The 25,113-nt window shown below is 43.3% G+C and overlaps 1 protein-coding gene and 1 long non-coding RNA gene across 5 annotated transcripts in view; one reads left to right on the top strand and one right to left on the bottom strand.

Moving 5' to 3' along the window:
• LOC146171003 (uncharacterized) overlaps window positions 1–25,113 on the top strand; it is a 359,551-nt gene that overhangs the window by 194,460 nt on the left and 139,978 nt on the right. The gene's annotated exons all lie outside the window — the stretch shown is intronic.
• LOC146171006 (uncharacterized) lies at window positions 3,216–11,145 on the bottom strand. 3 transcript variants are annotated; one of them, XM_084586658.1, is made up of 4 exons: window positions 11,002–11,145; window positions 9,291–9,349; window positions 4,881–5,020; window positions 3,216–4,430 (listed from the first exon to the last, which is right to left on the bottom strand). In XM_084586658.1, exons 1-4 carry the CDS (start codon window positions 11,057–11,059, stop codon window positions 4,208–4,210), a joined length of 480 nt encoding a protein of 159 aa, XP_084442784.1. In that variant the 5' UTR covers window positions 11,060–11,145; the 3' UTR covers window positions 3,216–4,207. The 3 variants fall into 3 exon arrangements, with proteins under 3 accessions (XP_084442784.1, XP_084442785.1, XP_084442786.1); XM_084586659.1 differs by having other exon boundaries at window positions 3,216–4,427; XM_084586660.1 differs by having other exon boundaries at window positions 9,312–9,349.

Genomic DNA, 25,113 nt, shown 5'->3' with positions numbered 1-25,113 from the left:
TGAAGTGATTATAGGCTAATATTTCACAGGCATGTTGCAAAATAGACTTGAAGAGGACAAGCTGTCGGGCTAGTTGGTTTTCCATAGTTATAGCAGCGCGTATATATATGTATATATATGACATGGTTGGCTGATTTCCAAAAATAAAGTTGCAGTTCAGCGCCTCTGCGTCTCACGTGTTCTTCCGTCTTTGTCCTTGTCCGGCTACGCGCTGCTATAACTATGCAAAATAGAGTCTAATGAAATTGAATTGCGAAGCTTGTACAAGCCTGCTAACCCGGCGTCGCCTGGAGCAAACAGCTTACTCGTCACAAACTTAATTCCGCGACAATGGAGACTCAGCTATTGTCAGTTCAGCTTTACTGCTTGTTGAGCAAGCTCGAAAATATGATGGCCTGTGGGGCGATAAATCATGACTTGAAAACTACTGTACACGGCGCAAAGATGACAACACAAGAAAACAAAAAACGGACACGACACATGTTGTGTCCTTTTCTTTTGTGTGTTCGTAATGCAGTTAATGGCACGAAAGAAAAACACTCCGTGAACATATTTTCGAGAAACACTGTATACGGCGCAAAGAAGACAACACAAGAAATAAAAGGATACCATGTAAGCATGTGCTCTCCTTTTGTTTCTTGTGTCGTCTTAAATTTACGCTGTATACATTCGTTCTCAAAAATATATGTTCACTGAGCTTTTTTCTTTTTTTTTTTTTCATGCCATGAACTGTATTCGGGCAGCAAATAAAATGATGTACTCGGAGTAGTAAAAGACGCAGCGAGAAATCGGATGTTTAAAACATATATACGCCTCGCCTCTCTCAGTTAATATTAACACGGGTGTACTTTTCGTCAAGGAAGCAGTGGAGCCGCCGTTCATCAACCCGAGATGCCTACTAAATGCTTGTTTTCACACTCCTAGAGCTCCTGTCAGGTCCTTCTCTATCGATCAGAACACTGTCTACACGAATACAGCTAATTCGCAATTGTGCAGTTATCTGAAAATTCTCAGATATTAAACTGCTGATAATGGACGGAGGATGCACAACTGCAAGCTTTTAAGATGTGTTCAATAATGACTTGTGGCAATTTTTATGCACCTTTCTTCCATAAACAGCGTCGACAGTAAATTCACAATCCAGAAGGCAGGTGCGACAAAAAGATGCTGACAGCTGCGGCCTATTAGGAATACGAATACAGCTTTACACGTTACCTGCGCAAACCTACGTGTCTCTGTACTCTTTATTATTGCGGCCGTGAATCACAAACGTCAGAAAATGGGGCTATCGAGCGCCGCAGTCATTTTCATACAAGCGCCTTAATTCACTTTTCGCCAAGGACGTCGGAGGGAAATCGGACACGCGTTTGCAGTTAGAAACCTCTTAGCTTATCGTATAACACCAGTAGTAGCACAACTTGCTAATATATCCAACCTCTGCATAGCTGCCACACGCAAATCTAAAAAGTGTGCACGAAGACGCTGCGTTTTTCTAAAGTGAGAAGGCCGCAGTCGCACGAACGCAACCCCTCAACCAGAAGAGCGCTTCAATCTACATTGAAGTCTCCGGTGGCGCCACCTTGTGCACATAACATACACTGCGTCAGGGAAAGAGCCCCCATGAGCGCACTACCCCATTCTAGCTCACAACGCTACTGCGTTGTGGCTACAGAAACGAATTGGATTGGATGCTTTGGTAGGCTCGAGTACGTAGTTGCCAGTCGTTCAAGAGGCATCCGCTAAAAACCGGCTGAACGAAAGCCTATCGAAGAAATTCAAGGATTATTTAAGGGGGGATGCTAGGCTAAAGGGTCAACTTTTGAACGGCTGTACCAATTTTCACAAAATTTTCTGGAGTGGCTTACCTTTCTCTTATTAGAATATATTTTAAATTTCATTGCCCTAGCACAAATAGGTAATAACTTGTATCTGCTATACTGAACAAAGAAGTGTGTCAGCTTAGGAAAACTATCATTTCAAAAACAATGAAGATATACTAATTTTTTGTGATTGAATACCTTCTAGATAGTTCATCGTGCAGGATAAGGAGAATTGCGGGCTTTTTACGGCATTTTTGTAAAAATTTCTGCATTTGGAAAACAAACTTCATTTTTTTTTGTTGTCATTGTATGTCAGATATCTCAAATTTTTTTAACTTGGAGAGTAATTAGTGATCTAAAAAGTGCCTTATCTTGTTCCCGACAAAAATATAGTCCAGAAACCACCTTGAAAGCCGCTTATAGCGAAAGAGTTTGGAAATGATAGTTTTCCTAAGGTTGTGTTTTCGCAAAAAGTGCGAACTTAGAAAAATGAGTTCAAACATTTCGGAACATGCTGTTTAATTTTCGGACCAAAAATAATTAATCAAAGTGCCCTGCTGCATACATAGGGCCCTCCTCTTCAACTCGACGCTGCTCTGTGGCGATTGCTTCGAGTCGCCTTCTTTTTTTTTCAGCTTTACAGCTGTCCAGCGCCCTTGTCTGCGCTCGTGAAACGCTCTCCATTGTTGCCTGCTGGGCGTACCTCTTTATCTGGGTTCCATATTCTTACTATTCATAGACTTACTAAAGCAGTCTGGTTAGCCAGGCTACTTTTGGCGCAAAAACAGCGCTCGAAGGTCACTTGTCTTGTTTCGGCCAATCCAAGCTTCAGTTTCGGGTTTCCAGCCAATCCGCAATTGCCCGGCCCAAAATAAGGCTTTCCGTTTTTGTTTTTGTTTTTTTAGTTGTGCACTGTACTCTCTATAGCAGGTCATGTTTGGCTAGAAAGTGCGAAAAACAGACTTTCTAATGTGGCGTTCCACTCTTGCCGGCTTTGTAGCCGCGCGTTGAAAGCAGCGTTCATAGGAGCTTTCGGCAGCGAACGCGCTCCACCACCTCGTGAAAAAAATTCATTGTATTATTTTCTACGGCGCTGATGACTACCAAAATTGGTGAGAAGCTTCTTTGATAAATGCAGGATCCAAAATAGCAAAAAATAAAAAACACGTTTTTTCTTTTAAAATCGCTATTTTAGCCCCGCATCCCCCCTTAAGGACTTCAAAATAATTAAGGGTTTTCAAGGCCTTAAAAATGCTATTTTTTAATTCCGGGGTTTTCAAGGGTTTCACAGACCGTTACGAACCCTGACTGGGATCGATATCCAGCACCTTCACCAGATGTCACGTGGTAGTGGCAAGGCCATAAGCACAAAAAATAAGAAACGTGCAACAGCACTGAAATGAACTCTTTATTAGGCTCACTTGTGCCCAATAAAGAACTAAAAAACTCAGCGGAGGACATAGCAGCAAACATGCCCGCTGCATGTGGCAGTACTCAATTTACAATCAGCGCAGAAAGATCTAGATATACCGTCCAGAAAGGATACTGGGAAAGCCTGGAACACAGAAACTGTTGTGCTTCTACCATTACAGACTAATCTCGGCGCATCTAGCACAGCAAAGCAAATGATAAAGCACCATTTCGAGACACTGAGCATAAACACATGAGCACAAAATCATCCCAATGCGCAGCAATCAAAGATAAGGCCACATGCAAACAACTGCTGAAAACAATAAATAAAAATCTGTACCCTTCGGGGCATTACATAAGGTTATGATGACAAAAATGTTTCAAAGAACTGGCAGTTTTATTTATACATGGATTGCATACCTTTCTGATCACCCCTCATATGTATCATTACTGTTAAAAATACAAAATTGAAAATTGAGACAAAAAGAAGCTGTGCCTTATACACCAAGAATTATAGTAAACAAAACAGGACGACAAATGCTGCACCCATTTGGAAAAGGTATTCACATTTTATTTAGTGAATAACAAGCACTCGAGCAAATGCATCTCAGTCCCCTCGCAGCAACCAAATATGAAAACTCAAGCGGAAGCAGGCAAAACACAGTTGGAACCAGTTGAATTTGAGTTGGCTCCAATCAGTTCTGACACCTTCCAATTGTTTATTTAATTAGAATGCGCGTAGAGGAAAAATTCTGCTAAGGAACTATATTATTCACCGGCATTTGAAGGCTTTGCCAGGTTAGAACAGTTCGTGCTAAGCCACTTGCAACGAAATTGCTGATGTTTATTATGAACAAAAACTATACAAAACGAGACTCCGTCGAAAAATCAGAATTTCAGCCATAGAGAGCAAAATACTGACAAACGAAGTCTCGGATGACAAAGTAGTGTCGCAATGAATGGTCTGCTCACAAGAATCAACGAAACGTAACAAGTTCTTCTTGGCAGAACTTGTGATAAGGTGGTGAGCTCATAAGATAACAATCAATGGTGGCATTTAGAGCACAGCCATGACAGACGGTCAAAAGATCGACTGCGGCAAGCGCACACCAGTTGAGTAGAAGGATGTCGCGGCGACCATTCACTACCCTCTCTGCAATCCTGTCTGCGCTGCAACCGCCTTCCATCATCGCTTCTCTGCTGGAACAAGGAGAGAAGAAAACCACCATGTTGGCTTCTTCACTTGGCAGTCACGGTGGGGATAATTTTTGAAAAATGCCGAAGGCCCTGAGGCACCCAAGACTGTTTGTACTTTTTAAAAGTTACAGCAAGAACAGAAAGTAAAACTTGCTCTGAACAGCATGAGGCTGACAAGTTATGTGTAAAAAATACAAGCCTTGAGCCAAGTCCGGTCTTAGGTCAACATACTGCGAAGTTTTAGACTGACACTGGCAGGATAGATGAAAGATTAACGAGGAGAATGGGTTTAGAAAGAATCTGGGAAACCTGCTGATGGATCCTTCTTTCAAAACCCAATACATATCACATAAGCAAAAGCTTGAGCAGCCCCCCACAACCACAGAAAAAATACTTTCGAGCAGTAAATCTCCGAAATCCACAAAATAACAGAAGGCTACAGTGCACACTTACCCAAGCATGGGGCTGGACTTTGTTGTGCAACTGATTGTGTACAAGTGATCACTGTCCTTCAAATAACTGCACAGGTCGTCCATGCTCAAGCCAGAACTTGCGTCGACAAAGTCTTCCTTGATGATATTTTCAGGACGTACCTGCGCAGAAAGTGCCCAATCAGCCAGCTTCAGAATCATCATGGACAAAAATGGGCACTGGTTAGAGGTGTCTGAGCCGAATTGAAGGAATGCTGAAAGACAACTGCATGAATGAGCCAACTCAACGAGTCTTATTTGCTAAACTGACTCTCTGGCCAGCCTTAAGTTAAATTACAGTTTGTGGCCAGTTTGGTACAAAACATAGGTTTCAACTAAACTTCAAAATTTCAAAACCTGCACAGTGCTTGTATTTCAACCTGCTCCAGCAAGGCTAGGTCATCTACATATGTTGAAATGTTATTACATAGCTGCTGTGTGGTTCATGCTTCACATACTAAGGTTTCGGATTCTTCCAGCCATACCTACCAATAATTGAAGGTGAGTGGCATCAATCAATCACCCAGTCAAGTGACGTCCCAAAGTATGAACAGAAGCACCTCTTTGAAACAAACATGCTTAGTTCTACATTGGCCACAGATCCTCATCTGAGCTGTTCAACAATCAAGTGGCGTTTGTGTTCTCACTAAAGCGACCAGAGCGCAAACCTGTTAATCTTACCACCCAAACTTCAAAAAGCCTTTTTTGCATGCTCACAGGGGATCAACAGCCCATGAAATGCATGGTAGCACCCTTTGATAGGACGCTTTGTCAATGCCTGCACTGTCATGGAACTGAACAAGAATGAATGTGACCTTGCAATGCTATCATGGTTACACCACAGGCTACGAAAAAAGCACCAGAACACTGTTCTGCATTTTCTGTGGCCAGCACTTAAATCTGGTTTGGTTAATGAGGTTTAACCTCCCAAAACAGCTCCTGCTCGGGCATCGGCATTAAGCCTCTACTCTTGAGGAAATGAAGTTATCTGAAGCCAAACGACAGCTTTAATGTAAAGTTTTACAAGTCCAGAATCTGAAACTTGAGCCTTGCAGATGTATTCCCATTGTGGTTACAGTGCTACTGTCGCATTGAGGGTGGCAAGACAAATTAAATTACCAATTCAGAGGCATCTTCCAACCCTCACTTCATCTATTTTCTTAACTCTCTGCTCTTTACCTGCATCGTGCCGAAACGTTAATAAAATGCTTACGGTAAATATTTAAAATATATCTTTTTTAATTGAACAGTGGTCATATTTATGAATAAGTCGTACTTGTGATGGCCCCAGCACGTCAATTCAATGGACTTCAGATGACAGAACACAACCTATCTTAGTATTACCATTAAGTGGAGAGAAAACGAACAAAGCTTCTATCAGCTACAAAGCCTTATTCTTCTGATCAAGATCCCAAATATGTGAGGCAACCATACCTGGCAAACACGGAGAAAAAAACCTTTGGAGCTGATTTTCTCATCTCTTTTCAGGCTATTGCTATTACTCATCGTTGCAGCATTTCAAAACCAGCTACAGAAAGATCCTGTTTGCTTTGACTCTAAGGAAACTGAAGAGTGCAGTAAGGCCTTTAACGATTATGCCTATAATATTCTTGAAATTGACTTTTGAAAAACAGTCGTCAACTCTCCATAAGTTGTAACCTTTGTTTCTAAATATGTCCGTATCAAAAAACATTTCACTGTACATAACAGACCACTGCAAAAATGTTCAACTGCCAAACGTGCGCACTTTAAACCGATTATTTATCACCCCAGGGATAAGTTTAAGAAGATGTTAATCGTAAGTACTCAACAGCTGTACCAGGTACCCTAATTTAAATTCAAATCTGCAAACAACAGCTAAGAATCTACATAACTATGCCAAATTTGGTTACATTTCGCTCACAAATAGCAAAAACAGCCTTAATCGCCACATCAATCTAAAGACAGCTTTTACGGTCAGTAAATATAAAGCAGGATAAGCCACTTTGCTGCAACAGCATACTGCTTTCTTGCAGGTAAGAAACTACTCAGAATAATGAACGCTTTTCAACAGTGCGCCCTCTATAACCTGCAAATGGTTTTCTTTGCAATGAACGGAGGGATACAAGGACAGATTGTTCATTAGTGTCATTCCGCCAAACTATTTGATCACAAGATGGTGCTCTCTCCAAAAGCACACATTGGTGCCAATGTAGCTGATGCCATTTACTGAAGCTACTTCTAACTAGAAGCACCAAGCAATTTACTCCTAATAAGAAAAAAATTTTTTTCTTCACTTTCTAACATTAAATGTTCGCAGTTGTGTGCAGATAAAAGCTTTAAAAAATTCTGAGAATTGGCGGGGCTTCACATCCCTTGGATGTTGACATTTATCATATAGCTACTTCAACACGTGATCGATTTTACTTTTACATCTTTGGGTGTAATTAACTAACCTATTCACTTAATTCCACCACTGCAGTATGTTGACATCATCCTCTACGATTCAAAATGATTCATTTCATCCTAACTCTTCTAAGAACGACAACGGCTGCGGACACGTCCTGTACATGCGACCTTGCCAACATAGCCTAGTAATGCTTTCGCATTAATAATCAATGCTGACAATTTGCTGTTGTCGTATATGACAATATACTACAATATGCGATACAAGAAGAAACCAATAACAGCAAACTGACTACACTCTGTTGCATGGGGGAAAAAAAAAGAAGGGAGTGCTTAATTTCCATATCCTCTACTCTAAAGGCAGAAAAAAGAGCCATGGTGTATGTAGCGACCCGTCGCAGTATGATTACGGGACCAGGCCTAGCTAAACTTCGTTTCATACATTAGGTGCAACGTTATGAAAACTAGCGCTCCTGTTTAAGTAGCCTGTGTCCGTGACCAAGAATAGTGTGTTGCCTGTGGTGCACAAAAAACAAATGATTTCCATACAGGCTCAATACAAGGCATTCGTCATTAGCTTAAAAAAAATTTAGATTTCCGGCAAAATGACTAGAATCTGTTTAGTCCATTGCTGATCTCTTCATGGAGAGTAAATGTAAGCAGGAAATGTATTGGAGGAAAAGCTCACCGTGCTCAAGAGTGGCTCATTTCTCCTTTAGCTAACTCTTCTGAGCACATTTTAGGTGCCCACTGGGAAGCTAGACAGTTTTGTGCCTTTCAGTTCTGCACCATGAAACCACCACGGAGCGAGTAATTTCTCCATTTTTTGTTGCGAACTACTTGCGTAGCCTCTGCAGTACTGCACCTAATGTTTGAAACTGAGTATCGAAATCCTTCGCTCTGCAGGGGCAGTCCTGATTACCATTACTATATTTACCAATGGTAACTGAAAGGGTTTTGTCTCTGTCCTGCTGGTGTGAGGCTGCGAATGCCTTTACTGTGCAAACCCTCCTGCAAAGGTTCAGTGTGGGAATCAAGACTGCTAACAACCAGCTTTGCAGACTGAGCGGTCACTCAAAACTGACTTTGCCACACAAAGTGCAGCGGGGTTAACAGAGCTTCACCTAAGCGCACTGTCCCGAAGAAAGCCGGTTGCCTAGATGGGGGCTTTTTGTACCTGATTCTACCAGTGGGTGTCCTTCAGAGAGCTTCGAAACATCCACCTTCCACAACCCACACGGGTGACCTAACTACTAGGCCATGTTTTACACATACCATGCAACATTTTTCCTATCCGTACGAAGTGTTCTATACACGAGGTTAGCATGGAATGCAAGAAAAAACTGGAACCTGGCTTCCTTGTGTAGCAAGGAAGCCAGTTGCAGTGTGAGCTCACATCAGAGAAGAAATTATTAGTCGTGCTGGCACCGTCTAACCTAAGACAACATGCCAGCAGTATCCGCGGATGCATTATCAGTGTAACACCTAATTTGCTCAACCCCTAATGCAAAGATGCCAACAAACCAGATCTACTATTGAATCATTAGTCGAGCAAATGTTGGCGACAACGAATGAAGGTTGAGAGCAACCTCGGATGAGAAAGCAATGCAGATTCACAACATATTACTTGGGAAAAACTCCATTATTCATCCCTATGACCCGAGAAAAATGCACAATAGTCAGAGAAATGCATAGAAGGTCAGAGAAATAACTCAAGTTACCGACATTCTAGTAGAAATTAAGAAGAAGAAATGGACATGGGCAGGACATGTAGTGCGAAGAGAGGATAACCGATGGTCGCTGAGGGTAACAAATTGGATTCCAAAGGAAGGAAAGCGTAGCAGGGGGCGGCAGAAAGTTAGGTGGGCGGATGAGATTAAGAAGTTCGCAGGGGTCAAGTGGATGCAGATAGCACAGAACCGGGTTAAGTGGAGAAATATGGGAGAGACCTTCGCCCTGCAGTGGGTATAATCAGGCTGATGATGATGATGAGTACAAAACTGCATACTTGGGAGCGAGACCACTTTACCTTGGGCTGGCAGCCAGCAGAAGCATGGGAGAGAGCACCTGCACAAGCATAAACAAGGCATTGCTTGAAATACAGGTAAACAAACACTTTGAATTTTAATAATTCAATGTGGATTGGTTTTACTGAAAAGCGCCATTTTTACGGTTTGTTTACCTCTGCCAGCACGCCCTCGCGGCAAAAGAAGGTACCCACGAGAGCGTTTAATTGCAAAACTGTAGCTGCTTCATGATTTCTGTGATGACGTTGCCCTTGAAATGCGGCTTCATGAAAAAATAAAGCTTTAGTTAATTTATTCACATGCTATATCTATAAAAAAGTTAGCAAACGGCTCCTTGACTTGCGAATAAACCGCACCCTGGCGATCATTGATTCAGATTTTCGTCACGCGTTGACGTCTCGCCGAGGCGTCACGGCGTCGTCATTTGATGTCACGCTCTATAACTTTAGAGCGAGTCCCGTAGTTCGCCCCCCAGGCTTTGCAAATTGACCATGAATACAGAATTTTGGAAATATTTCTTAGTTTTTCTGTTCTGACTAACAGGCTCGCCAAATGCTACTTCGACCTGCATACTTTGTCATTGCGCTTTGTTGTGTTAACTATGAAAGTTTTATTTTGGTAAAAAGAGTTCCTTGACCACTATTCACAAACAACTACCAACCACTTAGGTATATCACGATAGCATACTTCCAATAACAATATAAATACCATAATCTGCACAGCAGGTTTTTGGCTACAACCAGTTTGACCAGAACTAAAGAATATTGAAAAGTCTTCCATAAGAAATAACCTAATTATGCTTCTTTTATTTTCCCATAACATGGGAACTATTGCGATATCCTGAAATTAGAAAAAATATATAGTTTGTTGTCTCTCATAATAAAATTTTCATTTATGACCAGTACCGTCTACTTCGAATGTGATGCTACTCTGCACAAATGTGCTGCAGTCAGATTGAAGACTCGAAGATAAACTGTCAATACTACAATTTAACAAAGCAAGTAAATGGCTGTAGATGCTATATTTAGAGAACATACATGCTAGCCAGTTAGCTACAGCAATTAAACTCGGAAAAAAAAATTCGTAAAAAAAAATTCGTAAAAAAAGTCGTTTTACATGGCAGAAAAAAAAAAAGGGGGGGGGGGGAATACAGAAGTAGCATTTTAATGTGGCTATTCGCCAGAGACGAAACTTTTGACTTGCACTTTTGATTTCCAGCAGCTTTCAAAACGTTGCACTGTTAAATTAAGGCCGCACTCACGTGCAATCAAGCGTTCACGCATGGCAGTAGTGACACAATGTGTACCTGCGGCCTCTTTTCACACTGTAAGCATTTATTTGATTAGGTTGCAAAGTTACGTACCAGCTGCAGTGATGCGAGCAAACTTATCACAGGCAAGACTGCACACGTAGGCAAGCAGTAAGCCTCGCTTTGACTGCCTTTGTAGCTCGAAAACAAACAGGGGCATATGTCTCTTCCCTTGTCAAATTGATACTTCCAGATTTCGAATTCATTGTCTGAGAGGCGACGCTTGCGAACCACTAACAAATGAAGACCTCGAATACAGACTATGGTTAGGGCATAGTTAGGGCAGAGCTTTTCAACATGCAGCAGTTCATTCAAAGCTTGGGCTCTTTTTCTCAAGAGCGTCGAAAAATGATACGTCGTAGGCGTGTGCGGACGATACTTACCACAATGGGCGTTTTCTGCGGCATCACTCCATGAGACAACCCGCTGGGTCAGCGCCATGACTTTCTATTTTGGTACTGAACTTCAGCACAACTTCGGACGCTTTGGTCGTTTTCGAACGCACAGTAGTCAAGGAGGTAGGCAGTCGCAGCAGTTGCGTCAGTTGCGTAGCACTAGGGTCCCTAGAAATATTGCTAGTCTGTCGTCCGCCGGCCGCGGCGGGGGCTGCCGCTGAATGATCGCTGCGGTGGCGCTGCGGTGAAGCGGAGTGCCACTGCCGGCGGAGCAGACGACGCGCGCGCCCGTGCGCTTCGAAATGCATTCGCTGCATATGCTCATTGTCAGGTGCCTTGTACATGCGATGCCGCTCTTTAGTCTTTGATTTCAGTTTAGTCGTAATATTGAATTCGCAGCCGAGTTGTTGGCATAACCAAGGATACGATTTTTTTTTTTTTTTTCGTGAGCGAAGTTTTGCGCGCATGCCCCTGAGCCGATGTAGAAACGAAGCTGCTTTTTATACCCTAGCTATTATACTGCTGAAGCTACCGCCGTGCTGTATTGTAATGAAGACTTCTGAGGATTTTGTGCAAACGATTGCGCTTGCATGGAGGACTGTACTAGACGCACATTCTAGGCTCCAAGGACCATGTGTGCAAGCAATAGAGCGCTGTCGCCGGCGTTTTCATTCACGCTATAGTTTCATATTAACTTCTTCGGACGTTTAGCTAAGTTATAACACGTATGTAGAACTAGAAACTTTCGGATGCATGCACAATTAAAGCACGCAAGATGGGAACCCGAGCCCTTCAACTCGCACCGCGCTTCAGGCAAACTGCTGATAGGCATTCTTTGGTGCTTAGGAAGCCTAGTAGCCACTCATCAGAGTATGCCATCACTTTTGTTGACTTGTGTTTTGCAACCTCTGAAACATATTTTAACAGTCAGCTGTTAGTTGAGAGGAAGGGCACAAACATTTTTTTGAAACTCTGTCCTTGAAAGGTGTTCCTTTTCATTTTTCATTTCACCTAGAGCTTTTACCAGCTTTGCCGCCTTGTCCATCGTACGACAAACTGCTCGAGACTTAGAAGTCTGTTTCTTATTTTTTTTTCTTCTTCTTGACAGGGCGTTCTGAGTTAACTTTCGCAAGTATTTGCAGGCTATATGCAAGCTGCATCAAAAATATTGGTACAGTTCGTCGCAAATTAAGTAACGCCCATTGTAAGAGGGAAAGGTCTTGGTAATAGGCTTCAATCCGCTGCCAGGACACAAGCTGAGTTTCGCAGTGTCCTGTAGAAAATTAATTACCTCTTCTGTCGACTTTACAGCTATCTCCTTGACTTTGTTTCCTCGAATGCACACAGCAGCATTCATGGCAGCTTCACCTGTATCACTGCGATGGAACAGAACTCGCCGATTTGCGTAGATTGCCTCCGGAGATTCGTCCTCGCTTGAGTGGCACTATGCGAATGTTAATTGCTCAACATCAGAAATATCGACATTTGTCCCCAGTGGCGGTGGCATGCAGCTTTCTGCATTCCAGGGGCAGGCTCGCGTCACACGATCCACCACCGCTGTATTCTTCAGCTGGCTCCACTGATGCTTCAGGATCAGTGCGCTTTTTTTCTTTCTCTGCAGGTCTCCCTGCTGACTGTTTTTGCTCGTACAAGTGATCCTTTCTCTTGAGAGGCAGGGGTTTCATAAACAGCATTGAGATGGTATCCTTCGTGAGTTGCGTAACATCCCGGGGAATCTCAATTACCTTTACCTGTCTTAAAACTTCGCTCAATAAAGCAGGGTTTGAGGTGTCGCTCACAAACGTCGACACTATAGCTTGTTCGTGTTACAGTAATGTGAGGGCAACCCCGATCCGGATCCTCCGATATTTATATATACCGATATTTATATCAACGTCCAGGATTTCCTGTCTGCAACTCACAAATAATGAGGAAGATATTCACCCCTTGTGGGTTTGCCCGCCACTGAAGCCGACAATATCGGCAGGGCCTTATCATCGTTCTCTCTTGAACTTTATTAGAACACAGCCAACCTATTTTCTTCCATTTATTACGCCTTTTAATTTTCGTTTTACATATTCCTTTATGCCCTAGCTGAGGCAATAAACAATGTTATTGGCTTTGCCGCCGCGCTTGATGTTGCGCTCCCACTCTTGCCTCTTCCCTGCGTCTTTCGGTGTCTTGAAGAGAGAGCATTTCACCTTGCACGAGCGCTACCCGCTTTTGCACCCGGGCAAGAAACACATGCTATCACGCTTACCCCGTTTTCTGGACATGACGCGATCACACATCCATAAAAAAGGCACACTTGCACACATGCTAGCTAATTTGCGCGCATTCCGGCTCGCGAGCGAAAAGAAGTGCACGTGATGCACGAGCCTTGCCACGGCACCAACGGATCAGCGCGGCGCAGACTCGCAGTACGGCACAACCGCCACAGCACCACGTACACAACGCGACCACGCTCCGAATGCGTGCAGCGCCCCCTGCGCTTTCATCCGGGAAGCGGCCAACCGGTTCCATAGGGAACCCCGCTCGGACGGCAGACTAGCAAATACTTCTAGGGACTCTAGTAGCACGGGTGATGCTACATTCACACCAAATCGGTCTAGGGGCGGAGCTTCCGCTTTTCACGTGACAGTTGACGTCATGGCATCGGCAAAAAACACATAAAAAAAAAAAGCTTTGCTCCGGCGCGGCGGCTGCACGAAAAGCGTCGCCGAGGTAAGTCGCCTGCTTCAACTTTAGAGCCATAACGGCCGCTTGTGTACCCTGCACTCGTTGTAGCTAGCCAGCAGCGGGAACTTAAAATTCCTTATGCTAGCATAAGCAGACTTTCACTTTTTATTCACTTTTTTTTTGTGCAAATCTTCGCCGAAAGATCGCGCGAAGCTCGTTCAGTTTCACACTATAATATAGCTGCTGCAATAGAAATGTGAGTGATGATTATACAAACTTACTATGTGCACTCGATGTGAGCTTAGAGATATTGTTCTTGAACGATACCTTTAATTGTGATCATTCGAACCGCGCATTTGCGGAGCTACGCCGATCATCAAAATTATAGACTTACCGATCTATAGCTGCATATTGCGCAACTTAATTCTATGCAGCTAATAAAATGGCACATTTTTAGCTGGCATGGCGTTTCGTCGGCACTTACCTCGATCATGCACAGAACCTTCATGATGAGGTCGTCATTGAATTCACCAGCTGGCACACACACACACACACACACATATATATATATATATCCATTTTACTCTCGGGATCTTAATTTATTTCATTTTATACATATGTATATGGTCCTATACCTAATACCCCTTGTCCGTTCTTATGCTGTGCTCATATTTTCTTCTAGCTGCAGCTCAGGTGTTTCATGCAGTCTTCAATACCATATCCTGGAGCAAAAAAAAAATGGTTTGCTTCCACTCATTACCAATATTAATTAAACCGTTAAGAAAAAGAAATAAAGAAAATAAGCTAATTATAACAGCTGTTTATCATGTCTCTCACAGCAGCATTTTTATTATGCCTGCTCTCATTCGATCATACCGTTCTAATTTAAACAATTCAATTTTTTTTAACAGGACAAAAATCTTGACCAGCTAGTTAAGCTCGTGGGGCTATTCTGGACCTAACTGGCTCTAGCTGGAACCAACTGAGGATTTTCCCATAAACTATACCCTAAATGGTGAAGATTTCTGCTTGATATAATTAAAAACAAAATCTCAGAATTGAAAGCATAACCTCATGCCCTTCATAAATTTAGCAGAACATACAGTACCTGTAGCTTTCACACCATGCATCAACTTTTCTATGCAAGTAAAAGCAATCGATGCATTGATTTTCTCGAAGAAGGCATGATATGCAGGGAAGACTTCGAAGTCATTAAAAATTCAAGTTTATTTATTATGTACATTATTTACATTGAAATGAACACAATTTCATTACAGAGAACAAAAAAAATGAAGCCATATGCAGGAATTAAAGACAGAGATGAACTATGCATGCAATAAAAAATGCGCCAGAAACATACTCTAATTTCCAGATATATAGTCTGCACTGTCTATAAAAACCAGCTAAAGAAAGGATAATTCGCATATGGCATACATTGCGTGTGACTCAGGTGTATGCATAGCAATAATGGCATAACATGGTAAACACTCTTTTTTTTTTTTTTTGGAAGTATTATGAGTGCTTTTCAATGCACACCATTGCCATCACGTGTGCAGGGCAAAGACCTCTGCCATATACATCAGCTAATTAACGGTTTCTTGTGCCAGCTGCACCCGCCTAGTCCTCACAAACTTCCTGATCCCATCCGCCCACCTTTCTGCCTCCCTCTGTGATGTTTGCCTTCTCTTGAAATGCAGTCAGTTACCTTATAGCAACCATCGGCTAGCTTGCCCGAATATTAAATGCCCTGCCATGCCCATTTCTTCTTGGTTTCAACAAGAATATTAATAACTCACGTTTATTCCTGACCACTCTCTGTGCTCACTTACTGTCTCTTAGTGTTAAACCTATCGTTTTCTATATCAAAACTGTCTGCATTATCTAAAAGTTCTGTTGAAACCTTTTTTTTAGCCTTCTCATTGCTTCCCAATAGGCAGTACCGAAAAGATACAGCTGTCACATATACTATTTACTTCTTGAGGTATACTACTGGGCAGCTGTCATTCATGATCTGAGAGCTAGTACCTGCCAAATGTACTCCAAGTCAATTTTATTTTTCTGATTATTTGACTGCCATCGAAGAGACAGGCGATTGTTATACCTGTACTTATAAGACATATTTCCTAACCACTTCCAGGTCTGTGCTACCTATTGTAAACTCCTATTTGCTATCCTAGCCTATTAAGTGTTACTTTCATTTTCTCCATATAAAATTTTAGCCCTATTGCTCTACCTTGCCTGTCTAAATTCGTCCCCTGAGTTACTTTGCAAGGCACCAGTATCAATGAATCACAGGTTACTGAGGCGTCATCCTATACCCTTCAGTTAAAAAAAAAAAAAAAAAAGCGACTGAATTATTTGGTGAAATGAGAGATAGGGCAAAACTTTGCCTTTCTAAGTCAATGATTGTAATGGGGTCATTTGTCGTGCAGTTGCCTTCGTTTAGGGAGAGGCTTCAGAGATGAACATTCCTTTACTGGTGAACTTTGTACATGCAAGCCAGAACTCTCTGGCACAGAACTGGCCAGCCTTCTGAAAGCACAGTAAAAAAATAATTCGTTTCGGAGAGAACTTCCTCGTTATGACAATGATAAAAAATTGAAGTGCACTTTTCCCAACCTTCCACAATTTTTCTATGAATTTCTGAAGGCACTGGAGGAATTGCTGGCTCAGACACTGCAGCCCCAGAGGTTTCTGTTGAGTCTTTATGGTCATGGAATGTTGACGCGGTCGATGCCTTCGCATCAAGCTCTGTTCGTTGAAACTTTTCAGGACGCGTCATGGAATCGAAGACCAATGTAGCTGGTGTCAAACAGATAAAAGTTGGAGCCACATATATGCTGTGACATATAAGCGGCACTTTACAGAAAAAAAAAAAAAATCATTTTCTCATGTCCTGCAAATTTTTGCCGCTGATGAATATATGCATAATACTGCTTTTACAACATATATATTGTAACAGCAAATTCAATTAACATCATTAAGCTGCCGTCAACACCATTTTTAATATTTTCTTCCCGCGCGCTTCAACAAAGAAATACTGAGTACTTCCGAAATACCGCGAAATACCGAGTGCATATGCATACGCGCACACGCACGCACGCATACACACACACACACACACACACACACACACACACACACACACACACACACACACACACACACACACACACACACACACACACACACACACACACACACACACACACACACACACACACACACACACACACATATAGGGCTCCTGATATCATTCTTGAATCTATATGCATGTGCATGCAGATTTGTATATGTAGTTACAGGCGGTTACAGAAAGGCTAAGTTACTAACGCTAGTTGAATGAAAAAAAAAAGAAAATCAGCTAGGTATAACCATCATCAATTTCAAATCTTGCACATACCGAGTTGTCATTCTTCCAGTATTCTTCGCCGAGGATGCAGATTTTTACAACTTCTTTCTCTACCCGGAAAGGCACGCGTCCATAAGAATTTTTCCGTCATATGATGAATCATCGAGAACATATGTAAAGATACGCATTTATTAGATTCGTATAAATGACTCACATACACACACATACACACACATGCACACTCTCTCTCTCTCTTTCGCGCGCACGCAAATAAATTTTGCGCAATCCTTGCTACAATCGAAAAGCGAAATTATTGCTCTTATGTACGGTATAAAGTTCACATTACAGCATTGCACAGTTCGCCTTAATGCTGTCGTGCTGCAGCGAAATGGCGCAAGAAAAATCGAGTAATGCTTGCATGCGTATACACATACATATATTACTGGCTAGAAGCGCCGTCACTGTGAAAGGAACTTACCTTTGGGTGACGAATCGAACTCTCGTGAAGTCCGCACAGCTATACTTTACGTTGTCAGCCGAGATCTCTCCGACGTTTTACAATCTTCTTCGCATTTCAGGTATCAATGTCAGTAGCCTCCCTCCTCATGTATGTCTCTGAGGTAGCGTCGCAAAATGAGTTCCTGACGTTCAGGAGCGTCACTCGTGGTCGCGAGGAAACAGTGGAATGGATAGAGAAGATCGAGAAGCGCGCGCGCGGATCGACGGCCGGAAGGAAGGCGCGGAGCGCGCTTTTTTATGGTATGTATTTCTTGCCGACGCCATGACGTCACTGGTCACGTGAAAAGCGGAGGCCCCGCCCCTAGACCGATTTGGTGTGAATGTAGCATCACCCCTAGTAGCACTGGTAGCACTTCGCTTGCCTAAATGGCAGCAACGGAAATGCAGGATGCGTCACTCAAAAATAAAACACAACCTTACGTTTTCTTTGAGAATAAAGCGAAATACAGAAACTGAAATGAAATAATAATGAAATAATTTTATGGATTAAAATTACTGTAAAGAACGTGATACATCGATGGCGTCCGTCGCACCATCTTTGCGATGTTGAATAAGTTAACTTGGAAAATTGGCGCGGCGTAAATCCGTTTAAAAAAGTTTAAAGCATGTTAAAAGAGGGTTTTTCTGAGAGCTGTCTCTGAACGCAACCTAAAGGTAATATACATACACTGAAGACAGGAATTGATTACTGTCAGTGTCAAGACGGGTAGTGAGTGCTATAGTATGGGTACTAGTAGCATGGTGGTTAGTTCACATTACACTGTAGTTCACATGTAGCTATAGTGCCTAGAATATCCTTAAGGTGGCGATCCCACTCCAGCGGTGAAGAGACGACATTTTTGGCGATATTCATACGCCTACTGCGCCTCACTAGTTTAGTTTATAAATGTGACTTTAATATATTTGTAAAGTTTATTTCCTTTCCTTTCTAATGGGGCATTTGGTTTATAAATAGCTGCAACGATGTTTAAGCTGTAAAGGAAAACACAAAGGTAAGAAACGGCTTTTCAGCTCTACTTGTCTCGGGAAAAGCAAAATTGTGCAAAATCTTTTCCACCTAGGATAACACCGTTCGAGATGTTTTGAGACTAGATGTTAGTGAACAAAGTTAAGCATTTTTATTACTGTGTATCGCATAGTTTATTAGCCACGCGCCTGTGAAAAGTGTATAAAACAGGTAATTATACATACAATAAGTTTCAAGATACGCATTCTGCTGCAGAGATTTTTTGCGCAGTTGGAGGTCGTACATAGTTCGCTTTTTCCTGAAAATATCATCTGTCTGCTTCATTTAGTGTAAAAGTTATTTGGGATCAAACTTTGCGTTTTTTGCAAAATGGCTAAAAGTTAAATCTAAACTGTTCAAGTAATAAGCTTTTATCTGTGCTGAAATTTCGCGTGGAAAAACTTTACACCTCGCTGTCAGAGGATAAGCATCGGTTTTGTTCTACGACTCTCGAGGAATGTGCACTGTCAGGATGATTTCAGCTAATTTTTTCGTGGTTCACTTGAAGCGCGCGAGCTCTTCATGAAATATTTTAAGCATGATTGAAATGCTCCATGGCTTGTTTGTTTCTGGCGAATATAACTTAAAGGTTCGGGCTTTCGTTCCTTTATTCAGCCGGTAACAATTATCAACTACAAAGTGTACAAAAAGCAAATAATAGTGCAATAACAGAGCCACGTGTGATAAACATAGTAGGTAGCGCCATCTATGAAATTTCATGTGCACTAAAATGTCGCAGTTCAGAAAAATTACGAGGATAGCGCCACAAACACCCTGAATCGAGGGGTATTTACGAGAGGGTATTGTGCTTCTACAACGTTTTCCCTCTGCCCTTTCCTTTCCATCGGGCGAGAGAGGTAAGCACTGGCGAGTCGGGTCGAGTGGTCGGGTCGACCTGAGGTGCAGGTGCTTCGCGCATGCGCAGTAGCGCTACTTGAAAATGGTCCCTTGACAAATGTACACTTGCTTGCTTTGAGATTTATTTATCGCCTCGAATAAAGTGTGTCATACTGTTTGTGTGCCGAAACGTTGCCAGCTAAGGCTCTCGCGCTACTTACTTACTCTACTTACTCAGCAAGATATAATCGTGCCAGAGACATTGAAAATTTTTTTTCTGGTTTTGTTTTGTAGTCTTGTAGCGCCCCTCGTGCCGCGCTTTTATCACAAACAACGGCACGGCTCTGGAGAAAGAAAAATTTGGCACTAAGCGTCTCAGTGCAAGCAGCGAAAAAAAAAAAAAAAGACAGTTCGAACCCGAACGCTGTCGGAGCTGGTTATTCCTCGTCTTAGCTCCGCCACAAAGCTATCTTCAGATGTTCGCGGTGTTAGCATATATTGTGAGGATGTGGAATTTAGACTTTTTTTTTTTTTCAGTGGCAAGAAGAAAAAATAACTTCCCCTTTCTACGATAAAATGAATAGTAGGGCACGGAACTATACCACTGCATAAATTAATATAATATAATTTCAAAGAGCGTCTCCCTAGGAGAAATTGCACGAATACTTGTACTCTCTGCCACTTTACTGGTACAGATAAAATGTTTCGACAGTCTGCCAATTGCAACTTGAAAACCTGAAAATGCACAAGCATGCCTCTTCAACCTTCCTACTGAAGTTCCTATATAGCGCAAGCAGTGCAGGCTCCAAAGAAAAGGAGAAAAAATGATATAGTGGGCAGCCGAAGATAATCACCAGCGTTTCAGTCATGTTTTTTTTTTTTTTTCTTCTTCCGAATGTTGCGTTCCGGTGATGATAGTAAAGGTGCCGCAGTAGCTGCCGGGGATATTTTCGGTGAATGGGCAAGTAGGAAACAGCCATGTGAAGCTTCGCCAATACAAAAATGTGATGTTGAATCGGGTTTTGCCACTGCATTTCCGTCATTCCCCTGACTAACAATTAAAAAAACAACGATGAGGCTCAACGCTGCTGAACCGAACGTCGAGCTTAGCTCAAATGAGAGAAACCACTGTAATCAAGAGTTCGACGAAATGCAGTCTGATCAGGTGGTGGCATAAAAAAATATACAGGCTCACTGGCCAAGTCAAAGTTTCATGAAAACATACTATCGTTTCGACAGCCCTACAGCTTCGTTGTTCACAATGGAGAAACCAGACAAAAAGCATTCGTTAATATCTTCTCCAAATACCTTGACTTGATCAGTGGCCCTATATATGTATATTTTTTTAAATTTTTTTATGAGAGAAAACACTGAATTGGTTTCCTGTTTGATGCTTTTATTTGCGCTTATTTTATTTATTTTATACGTGCATGATGTCCCGTCCTCTTCCCAGCTAATTCCGCTTCGTGAAGGGGGATATACCGCGGATTGTCCGAAGCATTACGGCGTCTAGGGTAAACCGTTGATGCATTCGGCAGGGAAGCTGGTTCGGCGTTCATTTTGCTATACAGTTGAATCCCGCCACAACGAATACCGCCACAACGAAATTTCCGCGACAACGAATAATTTTTTATTCCCCGCGAGTATCCTATAAGAATTAATGGCCTAAATTTCTCTGCACAACGAACCATTTTTGCAGAGCGTTTCCGCTTCAACGAAATTTTCGCGTTCAAAATCGAAACCGAAACTAGTTTTATTGGCGAGAAGTCCAAGTCAAATCCAAAGCCACATTAAGCATGAAATCACGTGATTGCAGTTCCGCCATTTTGGCTTTGTGTCGTGGTCGCGTTGTGCCCTCGCTGCCTTTCTCTTCGACAACGACGAGTTTTCATTCGCAGGACACGATGGCAACGCAAGTGAAAAAACGCAAAACTCTTTCCCTTGAGCAAAAAGCTCAAATAATCGCCCAAGCAGAAAGCGGAAGGAAGAAAGCGGCAATTGCTGAAGACTTCGGAATTCCTGCAAGTTCGCTGTCAACGATTCTAGGCAATAAGGACAGCGTGAGAATGGCACTTGCTTCAGGCACATCCTCGAAGCACAAAAAGGTGACGCGGCCCCTCCATGAAGAGTTGGACAAAGCAGTGCATGCGTGGTTTGTGGAAGCACGAGCCAGCAACGTCCCCCTGTCCGGAAGCATCGTCCAGCAGAAAGCCTTGAACTATGCATGCCTACTTGGCATTGATGATTTTAAAGCCAGCATTGGCTGGCTAAACCGTTTCAAGGCCCGCCATAACATCGTTGGAAAAGTGTTGTGCGGCGAGTCAATGTCAGCAGACGTGGACGGAGCAGCTGCTTGGAAGGCGAGTAACATGGCCGGAATTTTAAGCAACTTCGCGCCTGCAGACATTTACAACGCCGACGAGACCGGGCTATTCTACGAGATGTTGCCGGCTAGGACGCTCGACTTCAAGGGGCAGCGCTGTCACGGCGGCAAACACAGCAAAAAACGCATCACAGTGCTGCTTTGCACAAACATGGATGGCTCGGACAAGCGTCCGCCGTTAGTCATAGGCAAAAGTGCCAAGCCGCGCTGTTTTAAGGGAACTCGTAGCCTACCTGTGCAGTACAAGGCGAACAACAAGTCATGGATGACCCGCGCTATTTTCACCGAGTGGATGATGGCATTCGACCGCGACATGAAGCGGCAGGGCCGTAAAGTTTGCTTGCTTTTGGACAATTGTTCAGCGCATCACTCCGACGAAGTCAAGCTCACTAACACGGAGCTGAGGTTTTTCCCTCCCAATTGCACGTCTGTCTTACAGCCTCTCGATCAGGGCGTGATTCTTAGCCTGAAGCGCGCTTACCGCGGGAGGTTAATTCAGCGGCTGCTTTTTAACACTGAAACCGGCCGAGACACGAAGGTGGACTTGTACGTGGCACTGCAGATTATGTCTGCTGCCTGGAGCACACTGGGGCGCTCAGTAATTGTGAACTGTTTCAGGCACGCCGGATTTGCCGAAGGTCGACCCGTACACTCTGCTGGCCTAACACCAGGCGTTACAGACGACGACGAAGAGGCGTCACCGGCTCCGGGGATCGCGGCCGCCTGGAAAACGCTGGGAGAAATAGGAACCGTGCCGCCTAATCTCGAGCTCGACGAATACATCGGCGCTGACGCTTGTGTTGTTGTTCACGAAGATGTGAGTGATGAGCAGATCATAAAAGCTGCCCGGAATGATAAGGACTCTTCCGATGAAGAAGACGACGACGTACAGGAAGCGCCGGCTGCGGCAACCGCCGTACAGGTGATGGACGCTTTTGATGTCATCAGGAATTTCGTTGCTGTCCGAGACGACGATGTTGCAATGGGTTTGCTGACCGAGTGCGAAAATCGCGTGACGGCGTTGCTCGCCGTGAAGCGTAAGCAAACCAAGCTTACAGATTTTTGGCATTAAACGCCTTTGCTGCTGCTTGGGCAATTCTTTCTGCGTTTCACGTCAAATTTTTGCGATAACGAAGTTCCGCGAGAACGAATTTTTTTTCGTGCACCGTGAATTTCGTTACAGCGGGATTCAACTGTAATGCTATACCTGCCTAGCATCGCCTGCTACCGCGCTTTGCCGCTGTGGCCGGGGGCGTGGAGCGTTCGGTCTATTTTGCCCGGGCACAGTGAAGACGGCGATGTTGCTATGGTGATGGCACTGTTTACGATTCTTAGAAAGACGCACCACTCGCGCAAGTGAGCAACAGAGCTAACGCTCTAAAAGCCCGTCGGCAGGCAGAGCGTTTCCAAACGAATGGGGCCGAGTAAGGTAGATACCGTGTCACCCAGGCGTCCACTCACCCGCCGTCTCAACGCCCAACTTGTTGACTTTATATTTGAACCTTGTTTTGAAGCAACTCGACTTCCTGTGCTCTGAAAGGTGCCCGATCATTTTAGCAAAAGTGACACAGAAGCATGTGAGAATTTCGAAGCATACAAAGAACGTGCTTCCGTTTGACCACATGAAGCAAAACCGCTAGACTGCATTGGTATGGAAAAATTCACAAATTATAGCACATGCCAAATCTGACCGAACGCGATCTGATCGATGCGTCTAATCGTTTGGCATTTGCAGGAAAACATTTGGTAAGCATGGGCGCTCTTGCATGGAGTAAAAATTGGTCTCTGATTATTATGTTGCAAATGTGTGAATGTACAAGTGCCACATCACGAAATTATTTACTACCAATACATAAAGCCGAAAGGCGGGCTCAATACTAAAGTATACTTGTTGCATACGTGTGTGTGCCCTGTGAAATGAGTACAATAAAGTAGGCTACAAGCTACAGTAGTCCACCAAATATATTGATTCAGAAAGCGCATGCATCATCACGGGAAGCTGCAGCAGGACAGGTCAGCGTCTTCCATAGCATGCTACTTTTCACATCAGATTTCAGTGTCAAGTGAAATTCTGCAGGAGAAAAATGTTTCTAGGAGATTGATTGTTAAAATTTTATTGTAATTGCTTGAAAATACTGTGTTCCTTTAATTGCACACACACACAAACACACGCACGCGCGCGCGAGCGAATAAATAAAATGAAGACTGTGGAGCATCCAACTGGGAGTGGGGAAGTGGCCGCCATAAGCGCCTACAAAACTGTCCCCGTTAGGTCCTTTCTTCTGGCAACCTTCCTTTACAACCCCTTCCCCCATTTCCCACATAGTTTAGTGTGAATGCGCCTCCTCAGTGCCGAAGAGAACATGAATACATGCCGGCCTCCTGCGCGATAAATAGCCTCTTGGTGGATTTTACATCTATTTCGGAATATCGATTCATCTCAAAAGGAAAAAATTGGCAATCATTCACTTATTTGCACATAGTAACTTACCAGCTCTAGTTTCCAAGATTGGACAAGCACGAACAAAAAATAAACAAGGGCGACTGTTGACTGAAGTTCAGCTAATTATAGCTACGTTATCATATTTGTAATCACGTTTGATAAAGCAAATTTCTGGTGACCGCAAGAACTGACAGCTTCCACTACAGTCAAGGAGTGTTCCGATCCTTACTATATCTATGGCATCAACAATAGGGAGGTTTAGAATATGGTACCCCTACCGCTTAGGGGGACAGGGCAATAGCGCGGGTGACAGTAGGAGCACAATTCTCTATTATAGTGCGCACGCTCCGCTATTAGTCTATCCCACTTACGGATAAGGTCGCCGTATTCTAAAGCTCGCTAATGATCACTCGATTGCACAGCCCAGAAGACGAGGATCAAAAGAACACAAGACAGGCGCCGACTTCAACTAAGGTTTATTGACGAAGTGTGCAGAAATAATGCCATTCGCTTTTCCTTTTCACTCGTACTAAGATTGCACTGTGCAATCATGTTGACACCCTGTTTTATTTGTGTTCAGTCAAGCTAGCCTACTGCAGTCCAGTCCAACCCCCTCACGCTCGGCGAGTAGGAGCAATGTTCGTGGCTCTACAGCGGAAACTATACTTCGTCTCACAAGATATCTGCAGCACTGCGAAAGGCAGAGGAGCCCTTTCAATTGTGCTCCTAAGTGCCTCTCGCCTGTGCGCACTATAATAGAGAATTGTGCTCCTACTGTCACCCCCGCCAATTTGGGGGGGCGAGAGGCGCTTAGAAGCACAATTGCCTATTGTACGCGTGATCCTGGTTAGACCGGCTGGGGTGCCTCTGCCTTTCGCTGT

This window comes from Amblyomma maculatum, unplaced genomic scaffold, assembly GCF_055883805.1.
Source record: "Amblyomma maculatum isolate TAMU_Amacu unplaced genomic scaffold, ASM5588380v1 scaffold_24, whole genome shotgun sequence".
NCBI classification, from domain to species: Eukaryota; Metazoa; Arthropoda; class Arachnida; order Ixodida; family Ixodidae; genus Amblyomma; species Amblyomma maculatum.
This window is presented reverse-complemented; position numbering and strand designations above follow the sequence as displayed.